This window comes from Empidonax traillii, unplaced genomic scaffold (genome assembly GCF_003031625.1).
Source record: "Empidonax traillii isolate 1590-97213 ecotype Southwest subspecies unplaced genomic scaffold, ASM303162v1 scaffold6:size4315531, whole genome shotgun sequence".
Lineage (NCBI taxonomy): Eukaryota > Metazoa > Chordata > Aves > Passeriformes > Tyrannidae > Empidonax > Empidonax traillii.
The window spans coordinates 1,917,953-1,935,093 of NW_020955199.1; the positions used below are offsets into that span (position 1 = coordinate 1,917,953).

The following is a 17,141-nucleotide window of genomic DNA, read 5'->3' on the forward strand; positions in this document are numbered from 1 at the left end:
TAATTTCTAATTCTGCCATACCAACTACATTTGCTTATTGCTACTGCTCATTCCAAAGTCCAGATCCCAAGATCGAAACATAGCAAAAAAAAAAAAAAGGGGAATGATTTTAAAAGCAGTGCAGTTTCACTGTCATTAGTGGGGTAAGAAAGATATCATAAATATGTACTTTATACTTTTTCTTGTCCTTAACTCACCTTCAGGTTTTTCTTGTGTCTTTTATCTTTAATATGCTTATGAGCAAAAGCCACCGATTCAATCAAAACATCACACAATTTGCAGGTATATTTTGCTGATGGGTAGCTTCGAGGTTGCTAAAATAAAGATAGTAAAAAAACCCTAAAATATACAAAGACATTACCTTCATTCAATACTCTTTCTAATTTGAATGACTAACTCTGAAATCCAGAACTACTCTAGCTTTCCTAATTCCACATTTACAGTCAGAAAGTTTGCATATCAAATATAATGCCAGAATAATGATGCTACTTTGTCAATCACCATGTCTTTTACAGTAAAAAGTACCCAGTGCCCATGGAAGAATATACTAACTAAACAACTGCTCCAGCATTTTAATTAACATCTGGTGTTAATTCATTAACTAAAGGAGCAGACAGTAAACTGTTGTCAAAGAAAGACTTATTGTAGTAAAAAACCCAAAAGGATAACCTACCTTTGCCTGACAATTCATTAACAGTACCCATATTTATTTTACTTAAATTCCGTAACTAAGCTTTCTTGCTACAATCAGAGAAATTGCTCAAAGCATACTCTCTATACTGTATTTACAGAATAAAACAATAGGAGAGGTCTATACAAGTAAAGACAGTGGCACCTTCTTCAGTCTGTAAATGCAGTCTCGCTTCAATCGTTCTTCAGCTTGCTGCAGTCGAAGAAGTTCTTTTGCTGACAGCCCAGATTCATCTATGACTGGACCATCCAATTCATCTTGATCACACTCATCTTTTCTAGTTCTTCTTGATCTTCTTGGTTTTCTAAGCTTCTTCATTTCTTATAAAGAGTTATAAGAGCAAATATATCAAATAACTGCAGAGTACCACACAGCATTTCTTTTTTATTTTTCCCTAATTACCATTCTACTTATGTGCAAATCAAAGAAGCACAATTCATCCACTCTGTACAGTTTCATAATCTCTTCTGTGCAAGTATGATACTAATAAGTGTGTATATTAGTTTCAAAATCTACAGTACCTTTGTTCTGAACTACAAAAAACCCTACTGATTTGTCCCATTGAAAACAATGACCTTATTTAGATACCTCTGTTAAAACTGCAAAAAATCTAAACTTGATGCAATAAATTTCATTGCCTAGCTGAGATGTACCTGTATGTCATCATAATGATAAGGCAAAATATATCCAAAGATTTCAGGATGCCTGGTCAGGCTTTGGTAGAAGAATAAGCTAGACCCGTTAACCACTACAAGTATCACAGAATTAAAAAGAGCAGGACAATTTGAATAATTTCTAAGGGCTAACAGCACTATGACATAGCACTGCTGTGGCTTACATGACATAAAACAATTTATTAACAGATGGTTATTACTGAAGATAATGTCATCTGCCTTTCAATGAAACCAGTATAGTGTTGCCTTCCCATTATTAAATAGACAAGTGAAAAAAATTAGACGCCCTGTTGGCAACTGAAATCAATAAAGAATAGACTTGCTAAGTATTTGCACGCATTGCTTAATAAACCTGCAAAACATACTAATAATGTTTAGAAAGTTTGTTATGTTTACAGCAAAAGTTCTGGAACAAAATAGTGTAAATACCACATCTGCTTTTAAGCAGATTTTGAAGCAGAAATTGCTATTGGTCCAAAGCATACCTGTAAAAATCATCTCTGGAATGAATACACATAGGTCAGATTTTCACACTGACTTCAGATCTTATCTTTCACTTGTACAGCTATACAGGATATCCAGATGCATTCTCCTATAAAAGTTTATGTAACTTCCTTAGACCCCAAACCTTTATTTTAACATGATAAACCCCAACTGCTGTACCAAATACATTTAAAAAGTTTGTTTCCTGTGAAAACATTTTTTTGTTTTTAATAATTGGCAAAAGAGAAATAACATGGTTGTGTATTTTCAAACAGTTATTTGATTCAGTTCACTAAGCAGCATACACGTGCTAGCAGAGTAAAGAGGACCAGGACAAGAATGGTAACATAACTTCTTTCAGCAGCAGCACGAGGAATAAACTGAACTAAGGCTTAATAGGTTGCAGAGGCAGTACTCCAAAGGAACCTCCAAGGAGAAGAAACAGATGCCTGAGCTTCTGAACTTTACACAACCCTTCCATTTTTGCATTGGTTCTCCTGCTTAAATTTCTAAGACCTGCCACAACTGTTTGGCTACATAGTTTTTAACTGATCACTGTAGACAGAAACTGAAAAAAAGGTGTATTAATGTCTTCACAGGAAAGCCTGTGACAACTATCTACTTATGAATTATTTCTGTAACAACTAAGTAACTTTAAAAAGAGCGGAAGTACATAAATACTTCTAATATTTGGTAGTTACAACAGTGACAATCTAATTACAGGCTAATGATTAAATAAAGTACTAAATGCAAGGCAAGATAAAGCTCCAGCAGAAAAAACAGTGCCTCAGAGATGTTGTAAACTCCTTCCTTATGAGCTGTGGTAAAAAGACGTGAAGGTAATGGAAAAGGACAACTGCGCAAAATATTTCAAGTAAAAGAAAATGCTAAAAGAGACATTTTTAATGATTCTTTGCTATTGATATAGAAGTAGAGCTTCTGAAGGGACCTCAAGAGGCGAGCTATGCCAAGCCCGTGCTTCACAGCAGGATGAAATGAACCTTGTCAATCCTGAGCAATGCTCAGCTAACCAGTTCTTAAAGACCTTCAGTTACGTTTTTCCTAGCTTAACCATCAGAAACTTTCCCTTTATTCCTCATCTGAATCTTTCTTAATCAATTTTGGGCCCATTGCTTTGTGTCTCATCTATTGGAAAGAAACAAGACAGATTACTACACCAGATTTTTACTATCTTCCTAGACAGCGGAATAACGCCTCCCTACCCTTTCATTTAGCAGAAAGGTTAGGCACTGTAGTTTCTGTTTTCTGTATGTTTTGACAATCTTCTTGCTCTTCTTTTAACTATTTCTATTTTATTCATATAACTGGGGTGCCAAAACTGGACTCAGTAAAGTACTGCAACTGAGTTTACAAAAAGCTTTTAGAAAAAGGGGTACTTGAAGCTGTATTTTTCATGCCTCACAACATTGTGACACTTTACTCATTATCATCTTTTCATTCACTATGATTTCAGATTCTTCTCTGGAAGAAGTACTGCTTTATAATAACTTTTCCTCCTTTATTTGTATAGTTGATATTTCATCCTATATGTAAGGTCATTTCTCCAATTCTGCAAAGTTATTTTAATTGACCTTCCTGCTTTTCTGCATTCCATTCCTACCAGCTCCACAGCATACTCAATTTTAACAACACACAATTAATAAGCATGCCATCTCCATTCATCATTAGAGTAGTATAATAAACATTGAGTGGGATAGAATCCTCACTCACAGGATGTCCACTCACTACTTCTTAAAATTTTGACAAAATCTTTAGTATTTTTTGAGTATAGTTACCTAATTAGCTCTGCAAGTCTCTTACATTAATTTAATTGAGAGAATTTTCCTCTAGTTTACTTACAGAACTGTCACAAAGGAGTACCTAAAGTAGTACAAAATAGCAATATTTACCATCTGCTTTTCCCACGTCCACTTTACAGAAACAAACTGGGACTTGACATACCTTTTTCTTTACAAATCCATACTTACTACTACTTATCTCTGTTACTTTTCAAATACTTACAATAGATTGCTTTATTTTTTCCAAAACAGACTCCCAAGATTAAAACTGCATACCAGTTTTTTCAATTCCACTTTTAAGAGACACTTGCACTTCCCTATATATGAGTAGCTCACTTCCCCTGAGTATCATTGCCAGTGTTTCCAAAAATCTATTTCAGTGATTTCCTGAAGTTTCACAAAAAAAAGTTCATTAGATCCAGTAAATTTGAGAATAAACTTGTGAAAGCATTCTAATTCTGCTCTTTCCTCATATAAAGTTGAGCTGTGTGCAGTTTACTTCTAACAATGAGACACTGGGCACCTGCTAACAGTTTATCTTTTAAGTGACAGTTAATATCAAGGGAAAGGACATTTAATTCCTGGACTTCCTAGTATCAACCAGCAATAGCTTTTCCTCTCAGCAGGGGGTCAGATTAATGCTGTCTTTTGCTCCCAGTCTTAACTAAAACAAGATAGATTTTTGTCAACAGATGTTCTGTGTTAGTAGCACCTTATTTGTGCCTTAAGACTTTCCTATTTTTCTAATCATAGCCTCTTCTTTAGAGCTTCCTCCTTCTGCTTTACTTGCATTCAATGAAGATATCAGGAGTACTGATCACTTTGTACTCCCCTTAGCCTGTCCTTCCTTGCATTTCAATGCTTTGGGCTTGTACTCTCATTATTAGTACCAACCATGCACAGAGAAGTTCAATATGTATGGAGAATCAGATTCGTGTTATTGCTGTACTAGGTTCTCACAACACTGACAAGGCATTGTTCTCAATCTTAATTAAGATACACTGTTATAGACCTCATAAGTAGCTCCAAAATCTGTATCAACTGTATCGACATCCCTTCCCAGCCTCGATGACTCAATCAAATTGTACAGGGAAAACTGCAAATAGGGACACCACAGACACTGCAATCTATGCACTCCTACCATGTACAAACTAGCTTACAAGGACAACACAATTTATAAAACAAGTTCTGTACCATCTGCTGTAACAACTTGTTAAAAATGCTGCAGTACAGTTCAGTCAACAGTTTGCAATATATGACAAAACAATTTTTTGCTTTAACAGTGAATTCTTGAAATTTTACTTTTCAGTAACACATGTAGGAAGCTACTTCACTAGATAGCTATGTAAAAACAAACAAACATGTTGATTACCAGCAGTTCCTTTCTGTACGTCTGGCACATCTTCACTCATTAAATCTTCCTGAAGTTGCCGTCTTACGTTTCTTTTTCCGGCACCTTCCACCTCATGAAAGGAACCCTTTCTTGTCCTGCCATGCACAGGAGTCCAGGAAACAGATCGGTACTCTCTCCAGGTGTCAGAAGTACAACAGTAGTCATCAGATACCCACTTCTTCATTTGGTCTCTTTGTGTATCATTTAACTTTGACCCTTGACTGGAAGTTGTGTTTTTAAGTGAGTTTGAGTTACTCGGTATACTGCGTGGCCCTCGTCTCGGACTGCTTCCATAATGACTTGGTGTTCCCTTTCTCTTTTGCAGGTTGGTATCTATTTTATTGCTATGGCCATTTCCATATTCATCCATGGCTCGGTAGTCTTTCTGTAAGGGACTTCCTTTTAATTCTTCTTGATGTAAAATGTCCTGTTCCTTCTTTTGTTTGGCAAAGCAAGGTTTTGCAGCATCTCCCATGGTTACTGCTGTTCAATTCAGTGATTCCCACCTAGAAATCAAAAACATAAAAGCTGTATTTTAAAAACAATCAAGCAATAAATGCTGGTTGTTATTTGTTATGGAAATCTCAACAATCAAAGCCCTGGCTCTGAAATAAGGCAAACAAGTCTTGGTGAAAAGCAGAGTTTAATCCAAACAAAACAAAAGGCAGCCCAAAACTCAGCTCAGTTTCTTCTTTTAAAATGTCTAAAACCTATAGGTTGTTCATAAAATACAGAGACAGCCTATGGCTTTTCCAGCATTAAGGTCTAGATGCCTTTAAAATAGTTAATTTTACGAGTCTACATCAGAATTTCAGCTCAGTACAGGAAAGCTTTGAAAGAATAACTGAAGGAATTTTGTGGCATGTCGATAATGTAGGAGACGATAACTAGGATGGCCCCAAAGCCATTCTACATATCTGTTCACCTTGAAACTGTTCAGCCTGTTAAGAATGAAAATTATGATGATCAGAGGAGACAGAGATGAAGAAGTTGAGTTACAATCTAGCTGTCAGGCAAATATGATACAATTATTTAGAAACAATGTAATTCCTGTGGACCCTGCACATTTTACCCAGACCATCAATGTGAAGTCTCACAGCGCTCAGTATAGAGTACTCACATTCATAATATTTTAGCATTGTCTAAAACATCTGGGCTACCGATTAGCTTGTGTACCTCCACCCCCTTCCCCAGCCACATCCCTGTTCTTACTGTAAAACATTTCCAGGCAGCTGTAACTCCCATGCTGGCATAAACCCATGTGGTCTGTGTAAGGGCAAACTACTAGAAGAGACTGTATAAAACACAAACAGCAATGGTCTTGATGACACCAAATATTGTATGATTTACAACCAAAAACAAAGGTTTTCTCTCTCAAAATATGTGCAGGTGCTTAATGATGCAGATAAAGTTGTAGGGCATTTTTAAGAAGCACTTAAGCAGCAGGAGATGCCCTTCTGTTGGTTTTAATATTGGAGTAGCATACCTGATTGTCTTACTTTTTTTTTTAAATTCTGCAGGCCACAAAGGAACTCTTAAGCATCTCAGTGTCTGCTTTTTATAGGCCTGAGGCTTTTAGTTGTATCCCCCTCTTAAGCAGTTGGTTTTTTTTGGTTTTTTTTTGCTCCTACATAAGCAACAAAACAAGTATGATTCCTGTCCTAAAGACCACAGTTCTTAGCCAGTTATGTACAACTGTGAAAATGAAGCTACTACGGGTAAGTGCTAAAAAAAAGTTTCAAATGCTTAAAGTACTTGCTTCTTATTTTAGGAAAGAAACTGCTGTCAAATCCGAATTTCACAGTAACCTAAAATCAGCTTGTTTTAGAGTCATCCCCAGAAGCAACGCCCACACTCTGCCGCCAGGATGGATGACGACACTTCTCTGTACTGGAACGAAGCAAAAAGTCAAAGTTTGCGCTCGCCTCTGACTCCCAACCACGACTCAAGGTGCGAGCCCGGCGCGGGCAGGGGGAAGGGGGGCTGGCCTGGAGGGTCAGCGGCATCACAGAGGGGTCGACCAAGCTCCTGCGGGGCCAGAAGCAGCAGGCAGCGCCGGCCCAGCTGCCAGCGGGACGCAGGCAGAGGTGTTCGGATACCAGCGAAGGAAACACGCTACGTGGGCCAGGGCTCCCTCGTCCGCACGCCGCAGCTCCCGGCTCCCCTCTCCCCGTTTCACACCGGCTGACGAAGGCCCCCAGCCCCCTCCTGCCCACCCCGACCCCGGTGCAGGGGCTATGGCGACACACAAACCGGCCCCGCCGCCTCAGCGGGACACAGCCCACGGGCGGACCGGCCACGGCACGGACGGGCCGGCCAGGGAGGAAGGGAGGGAGAGAGGCGCAGGGCGGGCGAGCAGGACAGGACGCCGGGGGACACCGCCCGCCCTCAGGAAAGGCCTTGCCCCGCCGCCGCCTGCTGAGAGAAGGGGACTCACCGCCCGCTACGGCCGGCCCGGCCGGCGCCCGCCATTGTGCCGCGGCGGAAGCAGCGCTGGGTCCTCGGCGCGCCCGATCGGCGCGGTTCTTCCGGCTGAGCGGGCCCGCCCTCCGGCCCGGAGGGGCGGGGAGGGAGAGGGATGGGGATAGGGATAGGGGAAGAGCGGGGAGGCGGTACGCACCTATGAGCAGGGAGAGCCCGAGGCGGCGCGGGGAGCGGGTGCTGGAAGCTCGTACCCGCAGACGGGTTGAACGCGGCAGTTCGTTTTCTGCGGGACCCAACTCCAGTCACAGAATCATAGAATAAATTAGCTTGGAGAAGATCTCTGAGGTCATCGGGTCCAACTTGTGACCGAACACCAGCTCGTCAACTCGAACATAGCACTAAGTGCCATGTGTAGTGTTTCCTTAAACACCTCTAGGGGTGGTGACTCCACCACCTCCCTGGGCAGCCCATTCCAAAGGCCAATCACCCTTTCTGAGAAGAAATTTCTGTTGATATACAACCTAAACCTCCCCCACAGCTTAAGACTGTGTCCTTTTGTTCTATCGCTGGTTGTCTGTGAGAAAAGACCGATACCCACTTGCCTACAGCCTTCTTTTAGATAGCTGAAGAGAGAGGTAAGGTCGCACCTGAGCCTCCTCCAGGCTAAACAACCCCATCTCCCTCAGCTACTCCTCACAGGGCTTGTGCTCCAGACCCTTCACTAGCTTCACTGCCCTTCTCTAGATTCCCTCCAGCACAGTAATGTTCTTGAAGTGAATGGCCCAGAACTGGACACAATATTCGAGGTGCGGCGTCACCAGTGCCAAGTACAGGGAAATAATCACTTCCCGGGTGTTGGAAGATGTGCATTGTAGTCATCTCCCAGGAAATCCAATTGAAAATACATGGATTGGCACAGCAGTCACAAAACTAGCACAATATAAGCATAATAGTTTCTGAATGTGATGTTGTTGTCTCTTGTGTGAGAGAACTGAAGACACTGCTGCACTACCAGCTACCCAACCCAACCCAACCCAGTCATACAGCCTGTGTGTCTGATCAAACAAGACCCTTGGTTGCAGCAGCTAATGTTCAGAGCAAATTACCTGTGAGAAACATAAACACAAATTACAGGAAGTGGGAAAACCTGGGGCAGGTGGGGAAATGGAACTGCTTTCTTGTAGAAAAAAAAAGTAAGTTCTACTTCCTGTTGCACTAAGTTACCCTTCTCACTGGATTAAGTGACCTGTACATTTTGTGAATATTGCTTGCATTTGTTCAGCCTCTTCCTCCTACAACTTCATCCTGTTTCTGCATGCCCTCTTCATTACCTGATTACTGCCTGGTTTAGGAAGGTCTTTTCCTGCTGCTCTTTTGCATTCATCTTTATGGAAAAGAGGTGCTCTTATCAAATCTCATGCGAATTCACCTTCCCATTCCAATTCAGACTTCACTAGCAAAATGCACAAATGTATACAGGTTTTGAAAGGAGGTAAATAGCAGAGATTTCCCAAAATCATTTATGGCACCTTTCCATACAAGGCTTTATAGCCTGGTGCTTCGTATTAACACTTGCAAGATACTTTTGCCTTCCCCTCTATTACGCTTTCCTGGTAAGACAGTTTCTGGAGAAGGCCTGGCATGGAAGGATACCTTAACTTACCAAAACAATTGCTGTGAGCAGATGTGGCTGGGGGACTGGCATGGTTTAATCTCAGCCAGCAACCAAGCCCCATGCAGCCGCTTGCTCACTGCTTCACCAGCGGGATCAGAGGAAGAACTGGAAGGGTATAAGCCAGAGAACTTGTGGGTTGAGATAAATATAGTTTAATAGGGAAAGCAAATGCCACACACACAAGCAAAGAAAAACAAAAATTAATTTACTACTTCTCGTGGGTGGGCTCAGCCATCCCCAGGAGAACAGAGTCCTATCACGTGTAACAGTTACTTGGGAAGACAAACACCATCACTCCAAACGCCCCCTTCTTCCTCCTTTTCCCCAGCTTCATATACTGAGCATGATTTCGTATGGTCTGGAATATTCCTTTAGTCGACTGGATTCATCTGTTCTGGCTGTGTTCTCTCAACCTCCCGTGTGCTCCCAGCCCACTCACCAGTGAGGGAGTAAGAAAAGCAGAAAAGGCCTTGGCTCTGTGTAAACCCTGCTCAGCAATAACAAAAACATTTCTCCATTATCAACCCTGTGTTCAGCACAAAACCAAAACACAGCCCCATACAAGTCACTGTGAAAAAAGTTAACTCTTACCCAGCCAAAACCCATACAGGTACCAAACTCAGAAATGTTTCTGAGCCCTGTCTTGCCTCTTTTTTTTCCATAAAATTGTTAAATGGTTGCAGACTGAGCAGTTTTCTGTCATATTGACTGTGGTGAGTGAAAGAGTTTTTAGTTTTATGGAAACTCCTCACTAGTGCACATATAGAACACTGTCTAAACTTTCTGTAATTTTTATTAAACTAAAATTCCTGTAGTTCCTATAAAACTTACAGATTCTTGTTTATATTTCAATTGCGTGGATTATTATATACTCAAATATTAGCATTTTATGTGATCAGATGAAAGAAGAGGAAGTGAGCTAAGAGTGTCATATGTCCTAAACACACTTGTTGCTTGGAAAACCCAGATTTTGATCAGCTGAGATTTTTTTCTAAATAGATAGCATGAAGATGCAATGAGTCAGTTTTTATGAGAAAAAGTAGACTTATTATACTGATTACAAATAAACTGAAATGGGAAAGGTAATTAGCAAATCTTGCTAAATTTGCCCGTAATAAAAGAAAACAAGAGAGAGAAAAAATTGAAAAACAGTAAAAGACTACAACTCACTAAGTCAAGTAAGATCAGCCAGATGCATATAAATTGTAAGACTGAGCTTAAAGAACAAATAGTGGTATTTGGCATCACAGAATCATATTTTATTTTTTAAGAGATGTAGTCTCTGGAATTTTTTGAGTGCTGATCTTGAATCTGCTGCAGACTTTTTGGTCCAGCTTAGAGCAAGTCACTACATTCCCAGTTTCTCCAGCTTGAGCTCTTAATGACTTCAAAACAAGTATTTTGTATATCTTTTAAATAGTTTTGTTGTGTTTTACTGTTGTCATACAAAAGATACTGTTTTCCTTTACAAAAGCTTGTCCATCAAGAAGTAAAAGATTGCATTTTTTTCTGTTGGTTTGTGAGATAAACTGGAGCACTTCAGGATCCAAAACCTGCCGTACTTGTGCTAACAGCGTGGGTTTGCCCAGGCCTAGAAGTGGTAGGAAGCAGAGATACACTGCCTGTTTTGACTATGACTCAGACATCTCTTGGAGCCCCACCCATGCCTGCTGTCTTTGTCACCTCATCATTTCACTGTTGTAACACTCTCCAGCTTGAAAAACTGCAAGAAGTACTGAAAATGTTGCTGTTTGTCTTCATCAGTGAAAGGTTGCATCACTTGCAGATAGAACTCTACTGACAGGTATTTTACAGTGGTATTTTCTGAAGACAGCGGATATGACCATTTACACCTGAAGATGACCTGACCCACTGTGGTGTCTCCTCCCAGCTTCCTGCGTATACCTCCAGACTACTTGCTGGTGGGGTGACGTGAGAAGCACAAATGGCCTTGTTGCCGTGTAAGTGCTGCTCAGCAGTAACTAAAACATCTCTGTACTATCAGCACTGTTTCCAGCATAAATTGAAACCATCACCCCTGTAAAAGCTGTCATGAGGAAACCTAACTCTATCCCAGCCCAAACCAGTACATTCCCCACCTGTTATCCCATATAATTTATGCCATGTTCAGGTCACACCCTATCTCAATACATCCCATTTCCCCATAATATGTTTGTGAAGTGTCTCCAGATATCCACAAAATGCTCACTGTGTTCATTTGGTCTTTGACTTTGGGCTCCATCTGTTATGGTGGTCACTCAGGATGGAAAAGATGGTGTGTTGCGTAGAGTTATTTGGCACAAAAGCCAGCTCAGGTTAGGACACTGCTGCACTTGCACCAGTGCTTCTTAAGGTTAATCCTTCATTGGTTCAGGTCATTTCTGCTGTAGGACCTTCTGTAACATCCAACTCACATAATGGTTTACAACAATTTAAGAGTATACCCATTACATTCCCCAGCTCTAGTCCCTTCAGACTAGCCTGTATGTTTTAACATGACAATGAATTCCATCTAACCTTGCTATAAGTAAGAGGTTCCTGCTATAATACCTTCAATATATGGCAGCCACAAAACTTAATTTTCAAAGTCCGAAATAGTAATATGGGCAGTGGCATGGGCCACAGGTTATGTTTCTAACCATCCAGTAATCAATTCCAGCACTGTAAACACACAGTGCTTGCTATGTCAAGTTCATGGTTGTGTGATATAATCAATCTGCCAGGCTTTCCTGCATGTATGTTTCAGCCATCATCTTCTATACCAAAAAGGCTTCAGCCACTTGGCTTATTTAATTATGGCACACATTCATGGATAACCTATGCAATGGCATCAGTGATCAAGTCCATGGCTTGATCATGAGCCCATTTGTATATTTCTTACCTTGCTACATGTTCTGATATATCGTGGGCCCATTGAGATATAAATAGCTCACCCCTGTATTCCCAGTCCAGATCCATCTGAACCATTTCCATTCTAGCAGCCTGGTCCGCTTGCTCATTGTTTTGATGTTCTTCAGTGGCAGACACTTCAGTATGTGAGCATCTATGTGATGTACTTTTACAACAAGGTTTACCACATGAACAGCAATATCTCACTGCAAATCGACAGCCCAGATGGGTTTACTTCTGCTCTGCCATCTGCTATGCTTTCATTGCTGTAGCAACTCTCAGAGCATTTGCCATGATCTGTGGGTCAGTACAGAGATAAAGTATTGCTTTCTCAACAATGTCTAAAGCCAGACGGAGAGCTTTATTTTCTGCAAACTGACTCAATTGACCTTGTCCTTCAGCAGTTTCTGCAGCTGCTGATGTAGGACTCCACACAGCAGCTTTCCACCTTTAATATTTTCCCACAACATGACAGGATATGTCTGTAGATGAGGCATATTGCTTTTTATTTTCTGGTAACTTATTGTACAGTGGGGTCTCTTCACCATCAGTCAACTCCTCTGCTGACAGCCTGAAGTTTCAGCCCTCTTCCCAGTACATGATCACTTCCAGGATTCCTTAGTGGTTAAGGCTTCCCATGTGAACCTGTTGGGTTATCAGTGTGATCCACTTACTCCATGTAGTATCAGTTGCATGATATATAGAGCAGAGTCTACACCATATGTATAATCATAGAATATATTAGTTGCAGAGGACTAATCTCTTCTTTCAGAAGCATTTAGACCTAAAGTGCAGATGACCCTGAGTGTAGAGATTGCTGTGTAGAGCCTGTCTTTCTAAAGCTGTGATAGGGAAGACAACAGGTAAGGAATCCACACACTGAGAGGTCTATGATGAAACTATATCACCACTGGAGGTGAGGAATTTTCTAGATTTTTCTAGAATTTCCTTGTTCGTATTCTCCCTCATGCTTACTACCCATGACCACACTGCCACAGGTCCTTGGTCATATCCCTGAATAGCTTGTTGGCCTTAGAAAAAGGCAAAATAATATTTCTAATAAATACCAATAAAAGTATTTTAACTACACAAGGATTTTCAAGGTACTGAAAAGTTATGATAATGATGGAGAAACCATCAGAGAAGAAGGTGGTGAACCCAGGAAAAGTGATGTAAATTAAAACAATTGCTTATTCCCCAAAGACCAATCCCACTAACCTTCCCTCAGTTCTATATGCTGAGCATAGAGTTATATGTAGTGGAGCATCCCTTTGATCAGCTCTGTTTAGCTGGGGAGAGGAGCAGAAAAGGCCTTGGCTCTGTGCACTGCTCAGCAGTAAAGAAAACATTTCTGTAGTAGCAGCACTGGTTACAGCACAGATCCAAAACACAGCTCCACAGCAGCTACTGTGAAGAAATTTAACTCTATCCCAGCCAAAATCAGTACACCCAGTCAAAATCCTACACGTTCACAACTTTTTTATTAACATTTTCAAATATGGATTTATTAGTAGAGAGCAGTCAAGTGAAAATCTCCAGGTGTTAAAAATGAAGTGATTTAGAACTAGCCAGAGAAGGTATAAGGCAGAGGAGACCTTATGCCAATTATATCTTTACATCTGGGAGCCTATTAGGGAAATGTATGCAAAACCATACCATAAGCTATGCCTTGACATGGAGGAAGAGAACAAAATTGTGCATATCTTAGGAGCTAAAAACTGCTGGCCGCAAACTCCACACATTTCAGTGTGATTTCTGCTCACTAGATGGCAGCAGATTCAAAAGAATTGCTGAAAAAATGTAGCTCAAACTACCCACGAAAACTGAGTTTAAAGACATGCTTATGCAGCAAAATGAAGGTACGATAATAAAACGTGATAAAAAATTTAGCTAATCTGGGTGAGGTGGGATGGAAACGGCAGCACAGGCTTCAGTCTGGTCTGGTAAATACAGTCTTCTGTCACAACTTCTGTACAATCTCTACGTTGCTATCCCTCCTAGGCTGAGGTTTCTGCCATTCTTTCCCCCAGCTCACTAGATTAAAGCTAGCATGTCTGTGCCTTCCTGTGCCACATCTAAGAGCTCTATGTCAATAGAATCTAAGACAATGTATTAGAATAGTTTCCCACTCTGTAAAGACTTTAGTATTCTAATGGTCCTTCTCCTGAATACGTTCTTTGCCCTGAAATACAGAGGCTGTAAAAGAGAGGCAAGCAAAACCTATTCAGCTAACTATCACCATTATCTTAAAAAGCTCCAAAAGACCTCCATATCTGATGTTTTCCTAAAAACTGATTCAGTTGCTATACCTGTTATAAAATTCATAGATTGAGAAATAAAGGGCCTGAGGAAAAATTTCATAAATTGAAAGCATAACATCTTCTGCTGGTGTAGATGGAATTAGAAGACATGCCTGTCAAGGGACATGGATCTGTAAACTTCATTCTAGTTCCAAAGGTTTGTCAATATCACAGCCACAGAATCACAGGATGGCTGAATTTGGAAGGGACCTCTTGAGATCCCCTAGTCTACCCATCTCTGTCAAGAGTTACCTGGAACAAGTTACATAAGGCCATGTCCAGCTGGATTTTGAGTATCTCGAAGGATGGAGATGCTTCCCTCTGAGCAACCTGTGCCATATTTGTCTACCTTTACAATAAAAAAGTGTTTTCAGATGGAATTAAATGTTTTAATTTGTACTCATGGTCTCTTGTCCTTTCAGTGGGCACCGATTACAAGAGCCTGGCTCTCTCATCTCTGCTGTCCCACATAAGGTAGTTACGTACACTGATGAGACACCCTTGAGAATTCCCTTCTGCAGCTGTTAAGGCCAGCTCTTCTCACCACCTTCAATCATCTTTGTGACCTTTTGTAGGGCTTGCTCCACTTTTGTTTTGGGGAGCCCAGAACATGGCCCAGAGCTCCAGATATGTCTCATTAGTGCTGAGTAGAGGAAAATTATCATCTCCCTCAACCTGCTTGCGATGTTCTTTCCAGGAAGCTGTTGACCTTCTTTGCCTCAAGGGCACGTTGTTGGCTCATAGTCAATAGCTGAACTTCATGAAGTTCCTCTGACCCAATTTTTCTGGCCAGTCCAGGACCCCCTGGCATATATCATCCTCTCCTCACAGTTTTGTACTCTGCAGACTTGGCGAGAGCGTACTCTTTACCAGTGTCTTAGTCATTTGTGACAATGTCAAACACTAGTAACTGCAGCATTAATCCATAGAGCCCATCACTAGAAAATGACCTCCAAGTCGGCTTTGTGACACTGATCACAATTCTAAAGCTAGAACGTGAGAGACAACTACACAGTCAAACCCTCCTGACAGAAGCTTACATGTCGAACCTGTGGTGCAATGGAAATGGCAAAATGGTTCACATGCTGGTACAGACTGCAGTCTCTCACCACATGAACTAAATGATATTGGCAAAGGGATTTTCTAATCTTCAGCACCATGCCTACAACAAGGCTTCTGCTGGAATAAGCAGAATGATTTTTCCATACCACTGTGAAGTGTAAACTGGGCTTAACTTGTGAAGGGATAATGAATCCCGTTTGTGATACTGTCTAATGGCAGATATTTCCAGGACTGTGCTCATTCCAGCACATTCCAGAATATGTGCTCACCCCATAAAACAGATGTCTCCTACTCTCAGTGCAACCAGGGGATTTTGACAAGATTGCTGACGTTATGGAAAATATTAAGCAATAATCCTTTCCATCAACCTAAATCCCGGTTCCTGAGCTAGCTAAAAACATTGTAAGTCTTTTATTAAGTGGATAGTTTTACAACTCCCACATGTTTTTTAGTTCCCAGGTTAATGTATTTTTTGACATTATAATAAATTAGAGGAACAGAACATGACAAATTACTCATTGTGAGAATTTCTTGTTGTAAAAAGTGTATAGATAGCATTTACTTCCCTAGTTTACTGTTTATAAGAAGAATTATCTTGTAAAAGAACTTCAATACTTCGAGTAAATACAGCCTATGTACATGTACTTATATATGTATGCACATGTGAATATGTAAATCTGAGGGGTCAGATACTCAGTTCATTTGAACTGATGTATTTCTATTGACTGGCAAAATAGAAAACAATCACAATTCAGTAAACAATGTTGGCCAAAGATCCTTTTACACTAAAATTTTCTAAAGTTGGTTTCCTGTAACAACTGGGCTTTAATACTCAAAGTGCAATCTGTGTAGTCATAAATATTGATCTTCAGTACTTCCTGAATTCAGTGGTGGTGCTAAGTATCTCTAAAAATTGGGCTGGCTGTGTTGGGTGATATGTCATCTTTAGATATTGAAATTGAAAATATTTGCATCAGTTTTGAAGTAAACTCTTGTTGTGTTTGTGCTTTTGTACCATAGGTTGTTAGAAGTGAGAAGCTGCAAACAGATGAGAGACAATATGGCTTTGTAATGCTGCTCTTTTTTGGGGGAAGTTTCCCATGTTTTTTCTCCAAAAGCTACTTTTGGAGCACTAACAATAACAGTTACACAGCAGGGCAGGACCCAGAAAATTTTTCAGTTCTGGACATTATCTTGTGTGTCTGTAGCAGCACAGCACAAGTGTAGGTGAACACGGCTGTGTTGGAAGTGGCCCCCATGGATTCACTGAAGGATCTGCACTAGCCCCTGTGGTGGGACAGCACATCCTCTGTGCCTCTACAGCTGTAGCTTCTGCCTCAGCTGCTCTGGATAAACAGAGAAAGATGGGACTTCTGCTGCAGACTTTTGAAGGCTGGATGCCCTATTTTTGCCAGAGTGGAATATGGAGGATTTTCAGGTGTCTACTGGGAACAAGTACTGCCTCTCTGCTGAGGCTGTTGGATGCCTGAAAATCTAATGTAATTATTGAAAGTCCCCAAAATCTTTCCAGAAAAGACTATGAGCTGGAAAAGAGGACATAGCTGAGAAAATCAAAGAACAGCTCAGTATGGAAGTCACAAAAAGGAATAAAAAGAACTACTGAATAAGATAACTTCTTTTGACTAGTTTTCATTTGCAAGCCTGTGTATTCTTAAGAGGGCAGTTGAATGCAGAAATGCGGGTTTAGGTCCAGTCAGCTTTACCTACTTAGTGCTGGCATTTAAGGAATT

The 17,141-nt window shown here is 40.7% G+C and overlaps 1 protein-coding gene across 3 annotated transcripts in view; it reads right to left on the reverse strand.

Annotated features, from left to right (window-relative positions):
• Positions 1 to 7,570, reverse strand: part of TUT7 (terminal uridylyl transferase 7) — a 35,369-nt gene extending 27,799 nt beyond the window's left edge. Inside the window, exons 1-4 of one of the 3 annotated variants that reach the window (XM_027880746.1) lie at positions 7,478 to 7,570; positions 5,020 to 5,546; positions 836 to 1,011; positions 198 to 314 (exon numbers count right to left, since the gene is read on the reverse strand). In XM_027880746.1, coding sequence (XP_027736547.1) covers positions 198 to 314; positions 836 to 1,011; positions 5,020 to 5,515 — 789 coding nt within the window. In that variant the 5' untranslated portion in view covers positions 5,516 to 5,546; positions 7,478 to 7,570. Of the gene's footprint in view, positions 1 to 197; positions 315 to 835; positions 1,012 to 5,019; positions 5,547 to 6,788; positions 6,875 to 6,895; positions 6,913 to 7,477 lie in introns of those variants that run through there. The other 2 variants (XM_027880764.1, XM_027880755.1) reach the window with 2 other exon arrangements.
• Positions 7,571 to 17,141: the final 9,571 nt, after the last annotated feature.